The 20,926-nt window shown below is 61.6% G+C and overlaps 1 protein-coding gene and 1 long non-coding RNA gene across 8 annotated transcripts; one reads left to right on the forward strand and one right to left on the reverse strand.

Moving 5' to 3' along the window:
* Positions 1–9,711: 9,711 nt before the first annotated feature.
* Positions 9,712–10,916, reverse strand: LOC122475438. The gene is made up of 2 exons (XR_006295167.1): positions 10,349–10,916; positions 9,712–10,031 (listed from the first exon to the last, which is right to left on the reverse strand). It is a non-coding gene; the product is annotated as an uncharacterized LOC122475438 (long non-coding RNA).
* Positions 10,917–11,000: 84 nt separating this feature from the next.
* PPP1R26 (protein phosphatase 1 regulatory subunit 26) lies at positions 11,001–18,627 on the forward strand. Of its 7 annotated transcripts, XM_043565100.1 has the most exons (5): positions 11,631–11,974; positions 12,359–12,479; positions 12,572–12,655; positions 13,184–13,320; positions 13,964–18,627. In XM_043565100.1, exon 5 carries the CDS (start codon positions 14,471–14,473, stop codon positions 17,963–17,965), a length of 3,495 nt encoding a protein of 1,164 aa, XP_043421035.1. In that variant the 5' UTR covers positions 11,631–11,974; positions 12,359–12,479; positions 12,572–12,655; positions 13,184–13,320; positions 13,964–14,470; the 3' UTR covers positions 17,966–18,627. The 7 variants fall into 7 exon arrangements, with proteins under 7 accessions (XP_043421036.1, XP_043421037.1, XP_043421040.1 ...); XM_043565101.1 differs by lacking the exons at positions 12,572–12,655; positions 13,184–13,320 and adding an exon at positions 11,001–11,123 and having other exon boundaries at positions 11,927–11,974; XM_043565104.1 differs by lacking the exon at positions 13,184–13,320.
* The last annotated feature ends 2,299 nt before the right edge of the window (positions 18,628–20,926 follow it).

Genomic DNA, 20,926 nt, shown 5'->3' on the forward strand with positions numbered 1-20,926 from the left:
AGATGACCCCTGCCAGACAGACTCCCTCCCTAGGGTCTGAGCTCGAGCACCAGAGACAGAGCTGCTGGCTGTGGGGGAGCCGGGGGCCAAACGTTTGGGGTGCAGCAAAGGCTGGTGGTCGGCTGAGCCATGCCGGACAGGTGCCCTCGAGAGAAGCTGGTCAGAGTGAGCAATGACCTGGGACGCTGGCCCAGAGGGGGGGCAAGAGCTGCCTTACGATAAAGCCCAAGCTCCTGTGGGCCTCAGCCCTCCGTCCCTGCGCGGTCAGCCCTTGGGCTCCGCACCCTAAAGGAACAAACTCCCCGTCACTGGAACCCGTCTGAACAACGCGGTGCCCCTTCTTTCCCCTCCTCCTCCTGGAAGACAGGGGTGGTCTCCCAGCGGTCCCGGACCTCACGGCCATCACCCAAACTCATTATCCAAGCAGCCAGCCAGCTGACCTTTCTAGAACACAAATGAGAACCTGCCATCTCCCTCCCCAAACACTCCTACATCCATAGACCTCATCGGGCATCTGATGTTGGACCACTGTGCTGGACATTTCCTCTCCACGGTCTGTGTCCACCGTCCTCCCTCCCCAGCCTTGGGTTCCAGGCTCCCTGACCTCGTTTGGGTTCCACCGGGGGGGCTGGAAGTGGGTGATTCACTGCTCCTCTCCAGTCCCCACACCCCTGTCACTAATTGAAGGTTTACTACTAAAGCGATGTCACACGGTCGTCTCGGTGACCGAAGGTGGTAGGGACTTGTTGCCCTAGGGCACCCACTGACCATCGCCCACGGCCCCACAGCCACAGACCAGCTGTCTGGGGAGGCCGGGCCAGTCTCGGGGGGTGGGGGCACACTCTTGTCCTGTGTCCCCACAGCCCAGCCCTGTCCTGCAGGGGCTTTCTCCCAACTCCCAACTGACCCTTCCATAGCAGAGTAGATGAGAAATGGTTGCCCATTGTAGGTGCTTTTAAGCCTCTTTTTAACAGACCTGCTACCTCTCAGATTTTCCACCAGAAGCCCCCATTAGTTTTTGGCAATGCAATACAAATATTTTAGCAGACTAGAGGTTAAATCGTTTCCCCCCCAAGAAAGATGCTCGCTCCGGACCATGGCCTTCCGGGCCCATGAGAGACCCCACAGGGCACACGGCCACGCTGTCTAGATGGATTTCACTTTTGCGAATACAGACAGTAATCCAGGGGGATTTACTTTTCGGGAATTACTTTTGGGAGAATGGTGTGAGTCACCAGGCAGGCTGTGGGTGTCAGCTTGAATGCAGGGCTTGGCAAAATCACCCGGGACTGGTTTCCCCGAGGGGGCCGTGACGGCTGCTGGGCGTTGTGGGAACGGGAGCCAGGGGCCTCCAATGCAGCCCGCTGAGTAAGCGGGGTCTGGTCTGCAGGACAGGGACTCACAACAGATCATCTCCAACGCCGTGGGGTCGTTTCACGGAGCTGCAAGGGCGGGTGAGCATTTGGGAGGCCGGCTGCACCCCCAGCTCGTCTGTGCGCCTTGGGTGTCCAGGCGGCGAAGGGGTCGTCTGCACAAAAGAAAGGCATGGCTCGGACAGCGATCCGGGAGGGTGGGTGGCTCTGTCCCTGCTTCTGACCCCCAGGGCCATCCTGTAAACCTGCAGGGGAAGCCATTCCTCACCTGGTTGGTGCCTCCGATCTTAGAAATCAAACCCCGCCTGTCTCCCCACCGTGGGAAGGGCACCGACTTCCCTTGGATAGTAACAGCCCTTTGTCCCGTTTGGCTGCCACCCGCAGCCCCAGGGCCTCAACCGGGAGCCCACAAGCCAGGTTGTCAGTAGAGCTGGCCCCTTGCTCTCCCGGAGGCCACAAGGCACTCTGGAACATCAGGGGCCAATCCAGCCTTGCCTGAAGCTGGGGCAGCCTTGCTCAGAGGAGGCCCGGTCCCCTGGGGCCAGCTCCTAGCCGGGAGCCCCACAGCTGGAGGGTCTCACCCGGGTCGAGCATTGGAAACCACTGGGAAGCCCTGAGCCCCTCGCCCAGAGCTTCTGATCTGATTGACCTGTTATGGGCCAGGCTGGCCAAGGGCAGAGCCTACCGTGGGGGAGATTCCCAAACAGGTCTGCACACGGGAACCCGGGGGGACAGCAGTGATATGTGGGGCTCGTGGCCCCCCAAACCTGAATGTCCCTGCCCCTCTGCCCCGGGGCCCCGGTGGGGCTGCTGGAGCCAGAGCTCAAGGGAGGGAGGGAGGGAGGGACTTTAGAAGTTCCTAGATGTTTTGGGGACTTTAGCCTCGGCGCCTTTCTTACTGTCCCTGTGACTTCACTGCCCTGTGGGCCTGTAAGTTCTTCATAACTTGGGGGGGAGCAGGGGGTCTCTCCTTTAGCGGCCCGAACACCACTCTGCCAGCCCCAAAGAAGCCCCAGGAAGGGGGACCCCAGCGTCTTTCCCTGAGGGGTCTGCCCAGCACACGGGGGACCCTCCGGCCCGCCCCAGCCCGAGGACACAGGGCTCGTGTGCCCCCACCGGGACCACTTTGGGAAACAGCTGGGCAGTGTCTTCTAAAGCTAACATACCGTATACAATCCCGCCCCAGGCGTGCACGGCTTACAACAGCCCAGACGGAAAACAGCCCGTCTACCGGCAGCCGAGCCGGTTATAAAAACGGTGGCATTTCCATGCGCTGGAAAAGACACAGCACAGAAAGGAACCCACTTGCGACACGCGCAACGTGGGTGGGTCCCCAAAACATCACACCAAGTGAAAGGAGCCAGGAGTAAGAGAATAGCACCGTGAGATCCTATTTATACGACCTTCTAGAACCTGCGGAACGACAGAAGGCGGTCGGCGGCTGTCTCTAAGAAAGTACCCACCGGTTTTCAGCATCGCGCGTTCCCACGGGCGGCGGCTGAGGGTCGCAGCGGCTCCTAGTCTCTGCCGGCCCCTGTGTCACCCCTGTCATCGAGCGTAGCTGACCCCGGTTGTATAGAGCAGTGTCGCCCTGAGGTTCACAGGGATCTTTTTTGCAAATCTGCATCTAATTGTGGCCCTCCTTCATCAAAACTCTCCAAAATCCTTCTGGCCAACTCGGGGACAATTTGAATAACGACAGCAAAAGTGACAGTAACTCAGTATGACACGTAAAATAGGAGTCACGAGTCCAGGGGCGCCTGGGGGGCTCCGTCGGTTGAGCGACGGACTTCGGCTCAGGTCATGATCTCACGGTCCATGAGTTCGAGCCCCGCGTCGGGCTCTGTGCTGATGGCTCAGAGCCTGGGGCCTGTTTTGGATTGTGTCTCCTTCTCTCTCTGCCCCTCCCCCACTCATGCTCTGTCTCTCTCTGTCTCAAAAATAAGTAAACATTAAAAAAAAAAAAAGGGGCGCCCGGGTGGCGCAGTCGGTTAAGCGTCCGACTTCAGCCAGGTCACGATCTCGCGGTCCGGGAGTTCGAGCCCCGCGTCGGGCTCTGGGCTGACGGCTCAGAGCCTGGAGCCTGTTTCCGATTCTGTGTCTCCCTCTCTCTCTGCCCCTCCCCCGTTCATGCTCTGTCTCTCTCTGTCCCAAAAATAAATAAACGTTGAAAAAAAAAAAAGAAGAGTCACGAGTCCCTACCGCAGAGTCACGTCGAAGGGAAAGACTTCCTCCTGCAGAACGAAAAGTGATAAAGACAGACGACGGGATAGACAACCGCCGTCCGACCAACGTCACGGTCTAGTTTCTTCCTGGCGAGAATCATCAACGGATGCCAACACCGGTGGGCAAACTTACGATGAGAAGCAGGATGTTGACGTCGTCCCGAAGCACGGCGTCTCCCGCTCCCTGAGACCTGCTCGCGGCGCAAGAGAGAACTACGATTCGCGCCTGATGCCTCCCTGCCCGAGCGGTCGGCAGGGACTGGGCAGATCGACACCCGTGTCTGCTACGGTGCAAGCCCACTTCTGTGATGCTTCTGATCGCAAGGACGCGCCCGAAAGAGGAAACAATCCAGGGCTTGCCGGGAACTGACCTCTTCAGAACCGTCAAGGTCACAAAGACAGAAAGCAAGAAAGGAACGGAACCAAAGTGAGCCGCCGGAGAGGCGTGCAGTTAAGGCAACGAGTGGCCTCAGGGCGTCCGGGGCCACAAGAGCCTCTCCTGTTTGTTGCCAAGGACATCGCGGTGACAGCGGCTGTGGGGCCATGGTGAATTAGCCTTCCTTGTGCAGTGAGCAACCTACATACCTGTACGTGGCCACCCTGCCCAGTTCAGCAGCCCAGGAAGGGAGAGGAACTCTGATCCTGCCCCTCTACCACTGGAAGCTCGTTGGCAGCTTCTCACTGCATTCTGATGTGCCTGGATGTGCCCGGCTCCGAGCTCCCCCAGCCTTAGCCACACTGTACTGGCCAATGTCACCTCACCGATTCCCCATCCATGGGGCTCTTGGGGAGCAGGGCTGGACTCTTACTTTGTTGCATTGCCAGGCTGTGGCACCCGGGAGGTACCGAGCAATGCTTCCTGAGTCCATTTTCACTTTCTGCTAGTAACTGCTGGGTTCCCGGGGACAGCCTCCACTCGATGGGGCATCAGGGAATCACGCACACAGACGAGTGCCGTCCGTGCTGGGAAGGAAGGTGCTGGGCTGCAGGGAAGCCTTCCCCCGGGACAAACCACTGAACTGAGGAGACACTGGAGCCATGTCTCTGCTCCTTAGGGAGTGTCTGGTGCCGCCTCGGGGCTCCCTGCCACCCCCACACACACACACCCAGCGCTTTGTGCACAGGCCAGAGAAGGCGTGGGGATCCCGCCCAGCCCTTTCTGAGACCCCACGTACACGGGCCAGCACCTGAGCCCCCCACTCCCCCCGGCCCCTGGCCGCCACCACCCTACGTTCGGGCTCTAAGACGTCCCTGAACATGACGGGCTGCTCACTTGAATGAGTTCCCTGGCTCTGCCGTGCCCAGCCCGGGGCTCCTGGGTGGAGGTGGTTAATGTCCCCTCGGAGCCCGCATGCCCCCTTCCCCGCGGCCCTGCACGGAGCGCGGAGGGGCGGGTTTTCATTCCAGATCCCAGCTGAGGGCAAAGGGGGAGCCGACACCTGCTGGGCATGTCCTTGCAGGACTCCTGACTGCTGTCCATCAACCCAGCCTCGGGGGTCACTTTGGGGGAGAGTGTAAGGCACTGGGCCGCGTGAGCTTGCCCCCGCCCGGCCCCCCAGGACACACGGGTCGAGCCTCGGGAACCTTGATTTTTTTTTTTTAATGTTTATTTATTTCTGAGACAGAGAGAGACAGAGCATGAACAGGGGAGGGGCAGAGAGAGGGAGACACAGAATCTGAAGCAGGCTCCAGGCTCCGAGCTGTCAGCACAGAGCCCGACGCGGGGCTCGAACTCACGGACCACGAGATCATGAACTGAGCTGAAGTCGAGAGGCTTAACCGACTGAGCCACCCAGGCGCCCCCAAGATATATAAATTTTAAATGTGACATTTCCCATGCTGCCCGGACCCCCTGTGGGCCGAGCCACAGCCCGAGGGACACTCCCGGCCCGCGGGCACCCCCTGCCCAGAGGCGACCCACGAGCAGTGGCCTCTGTGCATCAGTGTAGAGGCCGGGCCTCTCGCCTCCACTGGGCCGATCCCCGCTGCGTTCACAGCACAGCCCCACCGCCCGGCCTCGGGAGCCCGTCCCGGAACCACCCCCGCCCCCCCCCCCCCCCCCCCCCCCCCGCACATCCTTCTCCTGTCCCGGAGCTCGTCGGGTCGGAGGCGTCGGCCTGCCGCTGGCCTTTGTCCCTTTCCCTTTTCTCAGTATGTTTTTCCTGCCCGGAAGTGGGGGGGACCCAACCTGGCCCTGAGCCCCCCCGGTGCCAGCGGGCCCTCTGAGGAGAGGACAGGAGAAAACCCCCCAACACCGCCCGGTCAAGGTCTTCATCCACTTTATTTTTTGCCAAGAACCAGAGCGAGAACATCATTTTTCTCTCGAATCCAGAATTGGAAACTATCCTGCTCTGCCTTGAATGAATCGGAGGTGACGTGTCTGTGTTTCCCACTTAGAATGCACACCGGGTCCTGTGGAATAATTGCGTCCCGGGAGGCTTACCTTGTGCCCTCACTTAGGCCGCCACCGTATAAATAGGCGGTCTTAGAGTCGCGCTGGCCTCTGCGATGGTGATTAGCAAACGGGGTAAAATTCACACCCGGACCATCCTAAGCACCTGACGCCCAAGCGATAAAACTGGAAGAAGCCACTAAAAGCCATTTCTTAGGGAAAAGACTTTTACGGTTGTTTGGAAGAAACAGAATTTCCAAAGACCGGACCAGGCGGGCTCTGGGTGGAGCGCCTACAGCCTCACCAGCGGACGTGAGCACTCACCCCCTGCGTTAAATGTCCCAAGTTCTGTATGCGTGAGAGCAAAATTGCTCACAACTTAAAGATGAAAGGATCGTGGAAGAACTTGGCAGGAATAATCCAAGCCGCCACAGCCCAAGCGTGTGAGTCTGTCACCCGGAGGCGGACGCACCTTGACCCGCTCTGGGGGGCGCAAGGGCAGACCTCCTTCCCTCCCAGTGACCCTGCTGCTGGTCCTCGAGGCTCTTTTGCTTTGATGAGCCGAGAATAGTCTTTGTAGAGACCCGCTTGTAGGAACCGTGTGAGCCCGACCTCAGGCCAGAGTGTCAAAGTGGGGCCTATGCATTTTCCGTTTCACGCATGGGCGGGGACACAGCAGCACTCAGGCCCACCACCTGGGTCTACGCCTGCATCCCCAGGGCCTCCGGGGACTGTCAAATGTCCTTGAGTTGGGGCGGGGGGGGGGGGGTTGCCTCCTTCCACATGAGTTCCTTTATGAGACCATCATTAACTCTTGAAAGGAAAACAGCTATGAATAAAGGACCCTGGCTTCTCTACCAGCACTGACCCTGGTCTCCGGGGTCCCCAGCCATCTCCCTGGAGGTGTATGGAGAGTAACAAGAAGTGTCCTCGAGATTCTCTGCTCCCTTCACAGAAGGGCAAACGGAGGACCAGAGGAGAGCGGTGACGCGCGTGGGCCCCAGGGCCTGACCAGACGCCCCGCCACCGCTGTCCCCGTTCCCACCGTGGCCCACCTAGAGGAGAGCACAGCTACTGACTGTCCTTCCAGAAGCACTGGGCCAGGGCTGAGTGGAGCTGCCAGCGGCCCCTCCTCCCCTGGGGGGACAATGGAGGGAGCCTGCTATTGCAAGAACACTGGGGAGGCAGCCCGTGGGCTGATACTGGGGGACCCAAACCTGCACAGTCAGGAGCCTGTCTAGAGGGGTAACTCGAGTCCCCAATACCGAAGCCCACACCTCTCACGACAGGAGAGTTCTGGTAAACACAGACGTCTCTCTTCTCATTCCTCCCATGGAGACCTGACAATTTGCAAGAGGTTAAGCTTCCCAAAGTTAAGAACATGTGTGTGTGCATGTGTGTGTGTGTGTGCACGTGTGTGAGCATGCATGTATGTGCATGTGTGCATGCCTTGTGTGCATGTGTGCGTGCATGTGCATGCCTTATGTACATGTGTGTGTGCGTGTCCGTGCCTCGTGTGCGTGTGTGCATGTGCGTGCCTCATGCGCATGTGTGTGTGCGTGCCTCGTGTGCATGTGTGTGCATGCCTCATGTGCATGTGTGTGTGCATGCCTCGTGTGCATGTGTGCGTGTGCATACCTTGTGTGCATGTCTGTGCGTGTGCATGCCTTGTGTACATGTGTGTGTGCGTGTGCATGCCTCGTGTGCATGTGCATGCCTCATGTGCATGTGTGTGCGTGTGCATGCCTCGTGTACGTGTCTGTGCATGCCTCATGTGCATGTGTGTGCATGTGTGTGCGTGTGCATGCCTCGTGTGCATGTGTGTGCGTGCCTCGTGTGCATGTGTGTGCGTGTGCATACCTCGTGTGAATGTCTGTGCGTGTGCATGCCTCGTGTACGTGTGTGTGTGCATGTGCATGCCTCATGTGCATGTGTGTGCATGCCTCGTGTGCGTGTGCATGCCTCGTGTGCATGTGTGTCCATGTGCATGCCTCGTGTACATGTGTGTGTGCATGCCTCATGTGCATGTGTGTGCGTGTCTCATGTGCATGTGTGTGCACATACATGTGTGTGCACGTATGTGTGCCTGTGTACATGCCTCTGTGTGTGTGCATATGTGTGCGGATCCATGTTTCTGAAGGTCATGCCTTTGGACAGAAGTGCAGAAAGTACTTTCCCTTTCAAGAGGCCGCTTCTTCCCCAACATACACTTCACCCTCTCGTTTCCACAGAAGGCCTTGACTCACGCCCCCCTCCCCATGTCGTAAACAGTTCTCTTATTTTGAAATGTAGCTATTAAACTGGTGAACCCCTAGGAAATCTTACCCTGGTAAGAGCTACCCTAGGCCTCATCCCAAAGGCAGAACCCAGTCAGGAAGTGATAGATTTGGCTGCACACACATTTAAAAATCTGTGCGTCACAAACAAAAAGTGAATTCCAAAGGTAAAAAGACAAACTGAAAAACCGATGTGATGCACACTAGCACAGGGTAGACACGGGCTGAAACCCTTATTGTAAAAGAGCTCTAGAAGAAGAAAGAGACACACAGCCCAAACAAAACAAAAATGTGCAAGAGCACACACAGGCAACATTCTACACGGCCAATAACAGCGTCAAAAGATGCTCAGCGTCGCCAGCAAAGAAATCAAAATGAAAGCAACAAAAGGCCTGTTCCCCAAGCCTGCCCGAGAGGAAACGGAATGGGCAGGGTGGCCAGCGGCCAGCAGGAGACAGAGGGCCATTTGCCCCACCCCGTGGCGGACACGGCATCGCCGATGCCTCTGGAACGCATCCGGCCAAAATGCGAGGTAGTCTTTGTCCCAGCCCAGCGGCGTCTGTTCTAGGAAACCACCCCGAGTAGATACTCAGGCCACTTCCTACACAGCAGCCCCCCCAGCTCAGCTACCCCGCGGTCGCCAGGGTCCAGGAGCAGATGACCCTCCTTCTGACGGGTCCTCAGGTCACCGCAGCCTCCCGCTGTACCACATGCCTGGGCCACTCGCCTCCTTCATCCAACCCTCTGACATCACAAGGGTGAGCACAGGGCAGGAAGATACTTTGACGGACACCACAGCCCCGTGACTTCACTCCAGGATATTGCTACCACGGCTCTAGCTTATTATTAGTTATTATTGTTACTCTCTTTTTGCACCTAGTTCTTAAGCTAAATTGGTCACAGGTATGTTCGTATAAGAGAAAACACAGTCTGTGTAGGGATCAGTACCACCCCTGGTTTCAGGCATCCACTGGGTCTCTGAACGGACTCCCCACGGATAAGGGGTGGGGGACCACTCTGTCACCAAAGATGTTCATCACGGCACATATTTAAAAACCGTGAAGAGGGGCGCCTGGGTGGCTCAGTCGGGGGAGCATGTGTCTCTCGATCAAGGGGTCGTGGGTTCGAGCCCCATGTCGGGTGTAGACATTACTAAAAAAAATAAACTTAGAAAAGAAAAAGTGTGACTTAATAATGTATTTTTAATTCTATACCTTCAAATTTAAAATACACATTCTTGGGGTGCCTGGGTGACTCGGTTGAGCATCCGACTTCGGCTCAGGTCATGATCTCGCGGTTCGTGAGTTGGAGCCCCGCGTCAGGCTCTGTGCTGACAGCTCGGAGCTTGGAGCCTGCTTCCGATTCTGTGTCTCCTTCTCTCTCTGCCCCTCTCCCGCTCATGCTCTGTCTCTCTCAGAAATGAATAAACGTTAAAAAAAATAAAAAAAAAGAAAAAGAAAAAAGTTTATTAAAACCACTCACCAAAGCATTAAACAATGTTTTAATGGGTTTCTTGACACTTGGTCCCCGAATTCCCCAGACTGGAAAGACTAGAAATGCCCCCCCCCCCCTTCTTCCCTGTTAGAAAAAGCCTCTGGTTTTCGTCCTGTCAACCCCCTGGAACTTACTAGACAGAAAATGATCCCCAGTTCACCCCAGAGGCAAGGAGTGCCCCAGGGGGGACCTGCACACAGATGGTAACTGTGTCTTCCTTCCCTTCCTGGGGCTCCACCCACCCCCCTCCCCGGCCTCACCTGAGCAGCACCTGGAACACCAATGGCCTTGAGCAAGGACTCAAACATCAGCCCAAACCGCAGGGGTACAAGGTCCCATGGCCCGTGCAGAGCGCAGAAACAGAACTCGACTTAACTGTGGGGCTCTTGGGGCTGGCTCCCCTCCCCCAACAGGCCACCAGGGACACCTTTTACCCCGTGTGTGTGTGTGTGTGTGTGTGTGTGTGTGTGTGTGTGTGAGCGCGCAGGAGGAACGGGGCTGCTGGTGTCCACTCCACCCCCTACCCCACCCCACAGAACCCCAACCCGGGAGGCCAGGCCCAGGGCCCACACTCCCAGGCGCCCAGACCTGAGTGACTGAGCCACGCGTGCCTGGTGGACTCCTGTCTGCCTCTCCTCGGCCTCCTGGGGCTCCTGATCTGTTAGCTGGGGGGAAGGAATAAGCGCGCACTGCGAGGAGGCCACGGCCCAAACTAAAGGCACAGGCAGCTGGCGGCCTGGGCAGCTTTCCCGGAGAGGAAGCCGGCCCCGGAGCAGGCAGCCTGGGGGGCCCTGGGGCCGGGCGGCCGGACGTCGGGCTCAACCGTCGCGCGCGGGAAGACGACGAGGACCGCGCCGCGGACCGGGCGCCAGGGACACGATGGACGCTCGTGGAGGAACTTCTAGCAACGCTGCAGCCGGTCACCACGGCACCGACGTCAGGACGGAGAAGCCAGCGAGCGCCGGCCTCCGGCCCGCCCCTTCGGCTGCCAACCTTCCAGCGTTTACGGAGCGCGCGCCCCCCGCGCCGGCACCCCGGGGACAGGGCGGCCCCCAGCGCCGGCCCCGCCTCCGGCAGGGCGGGCGTGGGGGGGGGGGTCACACGTCAGCCACCCCGAATTCCCCGGCGCGGGGGGCGCCCCGGGCCGGAGCGAGCCTGGGCGCGCGGGGCGGGGCGCGGGCGGCGCGGCCGGACGCCGGGCGGGGGGCGCGGGAGTGGGGGTGGGGGCGCCCCGCAGCCGGCCGGCAGGTGGGCGCGCGCTAGCGGGCGGGGGTCCGGCGGGCCGCGCGCCTCCCCCGGAACTCGGCCGTGCCATTCCCATGATGCCCAGCCACCGGGCACGGCTTCCGGAGCGCGGCCGCCGGTAGGTCCGGGGAGGGGGCGCTGCCGCCGCCCGCGCCCGCCCCGCCCCGCCCCGCCCCCGGCGCGCCCGCCCCCCGGCCCCGCGCGGGCACGCCGCCTCCCCCGCCCTGCCCTCCAGTCCCCTCCCCTCCCCTTCCCCCCCTCCCCTCCCCTCCCTCGCTCCCCGGGGCGCGCGCGCGCGCGCGCGGCGGGCCGGGGGGCGGTGAGGCCAGGGCGGGGCGAACGCGGCCGGGCCGGGGGGGTTGGGGGGGTGGGGAGGGGGGCGGGCGCCGGGCTGCCGCCTGGCCTGGGTCGGGGAGCGCGTCCCCGAGGCGGCCCGGCGGCCCTCGGAGCCGGCGGCGCGCGGCGGGCGGGCCCAGGTGCGCGCAGGTGAGGCCCCGCGGGGGGCGCTTCCGGCCTGGCCGGGCTCCCGGCCCCGAGCACGGCCGCGGGCCCGGCCCTCGGGCGGAAAGGCGACCCCGCCCCGCGCCCCGCGCCCGGCCGCGGCTTCCGGGAGGGTCGCGGGGCCTCGGCGGGACCTCGGGCCGCCAGCGCATCCCCGGCGCAGACCTGGGCGGAGGCCGGCCCCGCCCCGCGGGAGGTGCCCGCGCTCCCCTGGCCGAGCGCCCCGGGGCCGGGCCCGCTGGGAGGGTCTCGGCCTCTGCGCCCCCGGACACAGGCGGTGGCCCGGAAGCTTCGCGGGAGTAGAGGTCGTGGCGACCCTGTGGACCCTCCTCTCCTGGCAGGCCCACGCCCACTTGCCCCCCCCCCCCAGGGCCTCCTTCTGGGCCTGGTACCCTGACCCTCACCTTCCTCCCCCACGAGGGGAAGCTGCCACCTGAGCGGGAAGGACAGGAGCTGAACCACTCTTTGGTGAGCGGAGAAATGTGCTTGGGGGCATTTGGTGCAGGGAGCCAGACTGTTCAGGGGATAAGCCAGGTTCTGTCCTCCGTGCCCCCCTGGGGTCTGGCATCCACACTGAGATGCCCGGGTGCGCCCCCCCAAACGCGCTTCCAGCTTTGGCACCACGTGGCTTTGGGGTGCAGGGCTGGGTGGCCCCACTGGCCACCCTCCAGGCCTGGTTTGGGGCTCTCGGGGTACAGGGTGGCTATTTGACAAAGCTTCGGCTCACAGTTCTCTCCAAGTATAGTTTTGGGGAGTTTTTCCGAATGATTCATCTTATGTAGTTGATTGTTTTAAATACGCAAGCTGTCGCTGGAGATTCCCTGTGAGTTTTTTCCCTCATTCTCGCACTAGGTGATTTGACAGTTCAGAAACCTCCTCACTGGGAGTCTGAGCTCTCTACAGCCGTGCAACCACGGGAACACGGTGAACACGGGGAGACCAGTGGCTGTCCTTCCCCCATCCATGCTACGTGGTATGGAAATCAGCAGCCCAGTGCCTTTGGGTTCGCCGCTGCGCCCGCTTTTAACAATTGTCTTGCTTAAGTAGTTAACATTCTTGATATAGACTCTTCACAGCCCGAGGCTGACGCGGACATCTCACGATCTCTTGTCATTTTGCTGAGGCAGCTGGAATAACCCCCACTGCAAGGTGGGCACAGGCTCCCCTAGCCACTGAAAGAGCCCTCTCCCCCCCCTGTCATCCCCATTGGTCTGTGACCCCGGGAGCCTTCCGGGAGGGTGATGTTACGAGAGAGATTTGGGGCCGCCGTGGGATGCCAGGGTCTGAGAACTGGCAGATAGGTTCACATACTTCCTCTGGTACCAGATCTGTAGCCCAGGATAGTTGCGAATTAGCTGTGATTAACTGTCTTTGGTCTCAGGGTTAAGTTTTTCCAAAATTCAATTTCAAGCCCTTAAATTAATGCTCTTTGTAAAAAAAAAAAAAAAAAAAAAACCTGTACTAGCTGAAGTTTCGGCGTCTGAGTTAGATGTTTCTGATTTTCTTTACCCTGTGGCAGTCAAAAGTCTATTTTAAAAGTCGGTAAAGGAACGGGAAGGGGGGAGGGGAGGAAGACCTAATCCCTGAAATGCTTTACAAACATTGGCCCCTGTGTTATCCCACCGAACCTGGCCTTGAGAATTTCAAGTGATTGCAAGAAATGCTTTTACGTTATAGCTTCACTTTGGGGACACACGAATCCGTGATCGTGAACGGCTTGCTTCCGAAGCTCTTGGGCCCTCTGGTTAAGTTGCACCTGTTTGGGCAAGTCTGTGCCTAGGTTGCCGGCCACGCTTTTCTTGGAAAGGACTGTGGTGTGTAAATACAAGATGATGTGCTCGTCGGGACGGAGGCTCCTGGTAGAGAAGGGTCCATGTTAAAAGCAAAGCAGATACACAGGCCGGTTCCGGTCTGTCCACTGGGGTTCAAAGGCGGTGACAGCCGTGCCTGGCACTATCCTGGGGCGGAACTCAGTTTCCCTGTTGCTGTAAATGCTGCAAAGCTGTCTTGCATCACAGATGTTTTGCATTCTAATTTGGGGGGGGGGAGTCAGAAATCAGGGATCAGAAAAACAGGTTAGGAATGACCAGTAAGGTGACGTGTCTTGTATTTTCTAAGCGACTCTCTACGGTGCCCGTCACATCCCCCTCTGCAGCGGTCCCTGACCTTTAGCGGAAGGGCGCTTTGCAGACAGGTCCTCAGAACCGTTCCCAGGACCAGCCCAGCGGTTCCGCTGACGCAGCCACCCTCGGTCCGAGATGCGGGAACCGGAGTAACCACGCAGGATGAGAAAGGGCGCGTGTGGACGGCTTCTCTGCCGATTAGCAGAGAATGATTTCAGCCCATGAGACCGCCCGGCAGTTTTTAAACAAAAAGGCTGTAGGCTCTGTGGCTCTTTAAAGACTGCCTGGGGAATTCGTTTTTTCATTGCTCACGGCACATAACTTTTTATTTCAGGGGCTTGTTTTCCACATCGAGAAGGAAACTATCCGCGAAGTCACCCTGAGCTGACACTCACACAGTCATTCTTTTTAACCTGCGGAGACGCATACGCGCACCTGATCCCGTCGGCACCTGTTGACAGCCTTTTGCGGCAAATAACACCTCGCTTCCCGCACAGAGAAGACGGAAGGCCGAAGCAGGAACGCGGGACGGGGAAGAGACGCTTGCGGGGGCCTCCATGTGAGCCCGGTGCCCATGGCTCGGGGGCGGGTCCTTCCGCGCCTCCCCCTGCAGCTGCGCGGACCGAGGCCCGGGAAGCATGAGTGACCTCCCCCCCCGCGCCCCCGGCTCATCCGGCACCGGATTCTGAGCCACCTCTCTGGACTCCAGCCTGGCGTGCCGTTTCTCCGTGGCCGCGTGCGCCAGCAGAGTTGCGGTGACCCCCCCTCTTTCCTCCCAGGATGTGAAACGGGCAGAGAAATAAAGAGTCGCCTTTCCGCACGTCCCTCCCCGCCTGCTAGAATGTTTCTCATGAACGCCCCTCCTGTGGTTGCTCTCCAGTCGAAATGGGAGGCCTTTGGCACGCCCGGGGGCTTTAGGTTTCCCGGGGGCTTCGCAGAGCCGCACGAGGGCGTCACGAGGGCTTCGGTGAGTGCCCGAGTGCAGATGGTCATTAGCACGCTGCAGAGCCACGAGGCCGCTCTGGGCATGAGCAATGAGCTTGCCCTGCAGAGAAGCCAGAGGGCAGAGAGAGGCCGGGACGCCAGGCTGGCCGCCAACCCCGCGTTTGCCGCCTGTGGGCTTGCTGCCGATTTTGCCCCCTCCAGGGAGGAGGAAGCTGCAGCCTTCGGCCCCCTGGTGCTGGATTCGGACAGCGACGATTCCGTGGACCGGGACATCGAAGAAGCCATCCAGGAGTACCTAAAGGCCAAGGGCGGGGCCGCCCAGCCGTCCGGGGCCGCGGACGGGGGGAGGCGGTGCAGACCAGAGGTTCCCCGGAGTAGCGCCCCGACGGCCCCGTGTCCCCCGAAGCTGGCACCCAGCTCAGGGGGCGCCCCTGGCAGCCGCGTGCGAGCCGGCCGGGACCAGGGCTCCGCCTCCCCGGCGAGCGTTAGCAGCGATGACTCCTTCGAGCAGAGCATCCAGGCAGAGATAGAGCAGTTTCTGAACGAGAAGAGACAACACGAGACCCCAAGAGGTGACGTTTCCGTGGACGCGAAACCAGACCCCGGCGATAATCCGGCCAGACCGGCGTTTAGATCCAGCAAAGAGCTGGCGGTCAGGGCACACCATGCACCGGGTGTGACCGGAGCCTGCAGGGAGTTTGTCTTCCGGAAACCCCCCAGGCTGTCGAGGGTGAGCACGCGGCCCCGAGGCCTCAGGTCTAAGGCGGCTGTGGAGCCTGCAGAAGCGGCCCAGAATAAAGGTACCATCAGGAGGAGCGCGGGCCCCGGAAGGAGGGCGAAGCGACCCAAGAGCACGGCCCCGGTGCCCGAGGCGTCCGGCTCCAGCAGTGACGATGGCATCGAGGAGGCCATCCAGCTGTACCAGCTGGAGAAAAGGAAGGAGGCGAGCGGAGACCCGCCGCAGAGAGCGCCCTTCGCGGAGGGGAGGGGGCCCGACCCTCCCGCACGCGGCACAAGCCACTCCACAAAAAGTGCCTTGCCCGAAACCCACAGGAAAACACCAAGCAGGAAGAAGCCGGTGGCCCCGAAGGCCGTGGACCTCCGCCCAGGTGGCCCTGCCCCTGACCCCCCCTCCAGGCCCCCCAGGGAACCCAGAGCTGCCGAAGACGAGCTTGCCGAACGGCCACCCTGCGGGGCAGAAACATCCGCCGAGCTGATGTGCGCGGAAGCGATCCTGGACATTTCCAAAACGATCCTGCCAGCCCCCGTGGGGGGCGGCGAGAGCCCCCCGCCTGCCAGCCCGCTCTCCTACCCCCTAGCCCTGCCTGCCCGCTCCGACGGGGACAGCAGCTCCGTGGACAGCAATGACAGCATCGAGCAGGAGATCCGGACGTTCCTGGCTCTGAAGGCTCAGTCGGGGGGTTGGCTGGCCACAGCGGAGAGCCGCCCACCGTCCACACAGAGCCCACCGCCGTCGCCTGGCCCCGGGGTCCCTGTCTCCAAAACGCTGGGCCTGTCGCTGAGCTGCAGAAGGAAGCGCAGGGGAGGCAGCAACGCTGTGCGGCCGTCCACACCCAAGAAAACGAGAGAGACGGTGCAGGAGGGGGCCCAGGCCGCAGACCACGGCCCCGGGAACGCGCAGCCCGGCCGGGCCCCCAGGACGGAGGGCGAGACCAGGGGCCAGCCCCTCTCCTGCAGGCCGCTGGAGCTGGGCGAGCAGCACGGTGGCCCGGACGCGAGGGGCGGCGTGTGGCCCGGCCACGGGAAGGCGGCCGCGGTGAGGAGCACCGGGGGGAAGGGGAGCTCGGAGGACAAGAGCAGCTCGCTGGACAGCGACGAGGACCTGGACACCGCCATCAAGGACCTGCTTCGGTCCCGGCGCAGGCTCAGGAGGAGGTGGAAGGACCCCAGGGCCGCGTGCAAGAGGAAGGTCAGGTTCAGCACGACCGAGACCCAGTGCGTGGATGAACTCGGGGGCTGCCAGAAGGAATGGAAAGACAAGAGCCCTCCTCTGTCGAAGAGTTGCCTCTCCAAACCCAGAAAAGACAGCAGAGAGAATCAGGTGAAAACAACTTTGAGCGTCTCCTGCAGGGAAACGGAGAGAACGCGGGCAGACGGCACGGGGACCGCGGACGCGCCCCCGGTCCTCCAGTCAAGGAGAAAAGCGCCCGAAGGGAACTCGTTCTGCGGTGACGCAGAAGCCTGCGAACTTCAAGGTGCAGGCCCCAGCCCCGGGCCCCCGCCCGATGACAGCAGCTCCGTGGACAGCGATGACAGCATCGAGCTGGAGATTAGGAGGTTTTTGGCCGAAAAGGCCAAGGAGTCCGGGAGCGGTTCAGAGGCCCTAGGAGGGGGCCCCGCCGCCCCGGGCACACGGAGCATGCCCAGGCCCGAGCTGCCATGCCAGAAGGTGTCCACTCCCGCCCTGGCCCTTCAGCCCGGTGTGTGCGCACAGAGCCAGCGGGGCAGGGGTGGCCCCGGGGGCACGGGGAGGGCCTTCCTTCCAGGCGGGAGGAGCGGCCCCCTGGCGGAGCAGGCCTGCCTCCCTGCGGCCCTGGCCAGGCGCACCGGCACGGCGGGGGCCCTGTCCGCCAGAGGGTCGGCTGCCGGTCGGAGACTCGTTTGCACTCACAGAGATCAGAGCCCGCGAGGGGCCGGGGGTGCCAGAGAGCGTGCTCTTGGCCCGCCGCCCACTCACGTCGAAGCTGGCGTCCGGACGGAAAGCCCCGGTGCGGCCTCTGCTGTGACCACACGGGGCCGGAGCCCGCGGACTCGCAAGCCGGGAGCGGATGGCCTGGGGGGCCCCCAGACCGGCCTCGCCCTCCCGTGGGCCGACTTCGCCCACCAGAGTCGGCTGCAGAGCGCGTGGGCGCTGAGCCCAGAGGGCAGAGAGGCCGTGTGGAGAGGGGGCCTCGGGGGCCAGAGAGACCAGGGGCCGGAGGGCCAGGACCCCAAGAAAGGCCTGCCCTTTGCGGGCTTCTCCTCACTGCTGTCCACACAGTTCCTCCACTTCGGGAAGAGTGTCTCCTGGGGGGGGAAGCAGGCGGGAGTCTTTGGCCCGCCCCTGAGTCTGCCCCTGCAGGGCCCGTCCTTCTCGGCCCTCAGAGACACGCCGGCTGGCCGCAGCCCCGTGTCCGGAGGCTCGCGCCTGCTCACGAAGAAGGAAGGCGGACGCTGGCCCGGCCGGAAGTCACAGGCTGCGTGCACCCTGCACGCCAGGAGGAACTCGGGCTCCGAGGACGACGGTTTGGACCTGAGGTACAGGCGGAGGGCCGTCGGTGGAGAGGACGAGGCCCGGGAGGCCGTGGGCAGTGACTCGAGCGAGCTCAGCGACACGTCCGTGGAGGAGGGCGGCGGCCCGGCGGCCAAGGGCAAAGCCCTCCAGCCCTGAGGACGCGTGCTGGCTCTGTGTCCTTGTGGGAAGCACGTCTGTGCGCGCCCGCTGCTCGCGAGCCTGGGCCGGGAACGGGAAGGCCCCCTGCGCAGCCCCATAGACGGGTAGGCCCGCCGGGAGCGGTGGTGTTATTTAACAGATGTGTCCTGGAAAATAGGGTTTTTGTAGCCTCTTTGTAAATTATTTAAAGTGCTGTAAAAAGTATTTTTGGAAAATGCTGTTGTTTGGTTTTGTAGGGCATTCCTAACTGCCGCTTTCTGTGGTCTGCGTGCGAGGCTTAGATTAGCGGCCACTTGGCTTGGCCGTCACAGCCAGGGCTCAGGTGACCCTGACCAGTCAGTGTGGCCGCCGGAAGGGTCTGGCCGTGCCTGGGAAGGCAGCGGTGGACGCCCGCCCCGAGCGTCCCAGAAGCGCCCCCGGAGGCCTCCGTCGGGAAGCTACTGGACAGCTCTTGTGACCTGAAGGCCGCCAGTCCCGCGAGGCCAGGGCGCGTCCTCTGAGCGCTGCGGTCGCCGCCTCCGCGGGAGAACATTTCAAAGCACAACGGCCAGCGGGCGGACGGACCGGCCCCCGAGCCTGTGTTGTTTAACGTCCAGCCCCGTTCAATTCCTGTGTGATTCTAACAGCCCAATAAAGCCCTTTTCGTACGGGAGCCACTATTCCTCGTCGTCGTCAGTCACGGTCTGGGAAGGTGACGTCACCTGAGAGTGCCCTCCTCCCCGTCGGCACTCGGGAACACACGAGGCCGGGGCCGCTTTCCTTGTTGTGGTGCCCAGACGTCTGGAGAGCCCAGGATGAGGCCCAGCACCCCCCAGGGACCGGGGCCTCGCCAGGGCGTGCCCGCACACTCACTCACACGCACTCACGCACTCAGCAGGTGCGCCAGGCGGCTTCCCCAGGGCCCGCCTCCCCGAGGCACGATGGGCCGTTGCCTGCGCTGTTGCGAGTGGGGGTGGGCAGGGCCCCGGGGCCTCGCGGTGGGTCTGAGCTGCTCCACAAGCCACGGCGCCTTGCGGAGGGGGGGAGAGTGGGGCTTTCCGTGCCTTCTGCTCAGAGGCTGCCGGGGAGACAGGAGGGGCTGCTGTCGCGTGGGGTGGACGCTCAGCGGTCACGACGTTGATTGTCTGCGGCCCTGAGTTTTACGACTCACTGTTGCATTCAGCTGACGGACCTGGACAAGGTTTGCTTTGCAGCTGAGTTTAGTATTCAGACGTGCAAGTGAATTTTCTACAGGCTGTGTGCACCCTGGGGTTTAGCAACGGCCCCTTCTGCACCCATGGGCCAGGGAGCACCCGTGGGCCCTCAGCCTGCAGCCCGCCCTCCGGCCCGCCCGACACCTGCAGGGGTCCGTCCGCCAGCCCCGTGGCCGGCTCTTAACTTGCTTTGGTGCCCCCCCCCCCCCGGGAGAAACAGTTCGTGTGATCCGTGCTTTACATTTAATTTTGAAGAAGTGCTTTTAACACTTGGAAACGAAAATCAGCTTGTTTTGTATATAGGAACTGGTTTTTTTTTTTTTAATGCAAATGAGTCCAGCCCTGCTTGCAAATCTGCTTAAGCAGCTTGTCTTACCCAGAGTGGCCTTTGTGGGACGGGATGGTGACTAGAGGACCCTCCTGTGCCCTTAGCTCGGAGTACCCCCTGCCCCTGCTGCTTGCTCCCCGTCTCCTCCAGGCCCGGCACCCTTCACGCATGCCTCCTTCCTGCCCCCGGGTTCCCGCGGCCTCTGTGACACTGACCCCCATTCTGCGTGGGGCACCGCTGTTCACACACACCTTGTTCTCACACACACCAGGCACAAGCCTGCTTGGGCTGGTCCCTCCCAGGGACCCCGTGCCCTAGGTCAACTCTGGCGCACTCTGGGGCCCAGGCCAGAGGTTCCCCCCTGCCGCACCATCTCTGGGGAGGGGGCCGTGGTGGGGTGAGTGTGCGGGACCTGACGCCACAGCCGTGAGTAGCAGTGTCCGGGGAGCTGCCGCACGTGGTGCCGAATGTGCACCCACCTCTGCGGGCAGGGGGACCGTGTGTTCCCAAATCAAGCCTCGCTTCGGGGGGGGGGGGGGGGGGGGGAGGAGGGCTCTGTGCGCCTGGGGCCAAAGTTTCATTCATTTAATGCAACGAAGGAGAGAGGCCTGATCTTTAAGTGGTATCTGGTGCTCCAGGGTACTTTCTGGAAAGAAAGGGCACCGTGGGAAGAGAGGGAGGGAGGGGAGGGAGGGTCTCCTACAGCCAAGGCTCACTCCCTCCTTTTATGGCTCGACATCTGAATTCTCGGCAGGTTTCTGGAGCTGAGACACAGTCGCCTCGGGAAATCGGGCCCTAAGTTTAAGTTCTAGCGCCTTCTCTGCTCGTATAAAAAGATGAAAAGTATTGCCCCCTTGCTCCCCGCCCCCACCGCCCTCCGAACTAACTTCAGGGCCTCTTTAAGGGACCCACCATCTACCCTGCGAGCCACCACCGGGTTCGCTCCAGGCAAGGCGGACCGGGAGCGGGAAGTAGTCTGTTATTTGGAGAGTCTTTGGGGTTTCTGCCATTCTGTGCCCTGGACAGACGTCCCGCCCAGCGTGGACGCATTTCCTGTGTGTTTGGAACCCCGTGTTCTCACCGACTGCGACCGAGAGACAGTTACTGACGCACATGGAAATACGTGTTCAGCGTGCGAAGCCTCTGCCCTTCACCCCGCCCGGCAGCCAAGCAGCGGGGGCCTAGCGACGCCCCGGTTCTCTGCGTCGCGTCTCGTGGTGGAAGGAAACAGCCCGACCTGGCCCGGCCTCCTCGCGGGTCAAGACAGGCTTTCCTGACGTCACGGTCAGGAAACACAGAAATGCCGGGCCGGCCTCTTCCCTAACTGTTGTGACGCGGAGTGAGGACTTTGAGAGACGTCAGGATCGCGGCCAGGGAGGGACGGGGTCCTTCCCGTGATTCGGGCACCCGGCCCGCACGCGTCCCCGCGGCCTTCCG

This window comes from Prionailurus bengalensis, chromosome D4 (assembly GCF_016509475.1).
Source record: "Prionailurus bengalensis isolate Pbe53 chromosome D4, Fcat_Pben_1.1_paternal_pri, whole genome shotgun sequence".
Classification (NCBI taxonomy): Eukaryota; Metazoa; Chordata; class Mammalia; order Carnivora; family Felidae; genus Prionailurus; species Prionailurus bengalensis.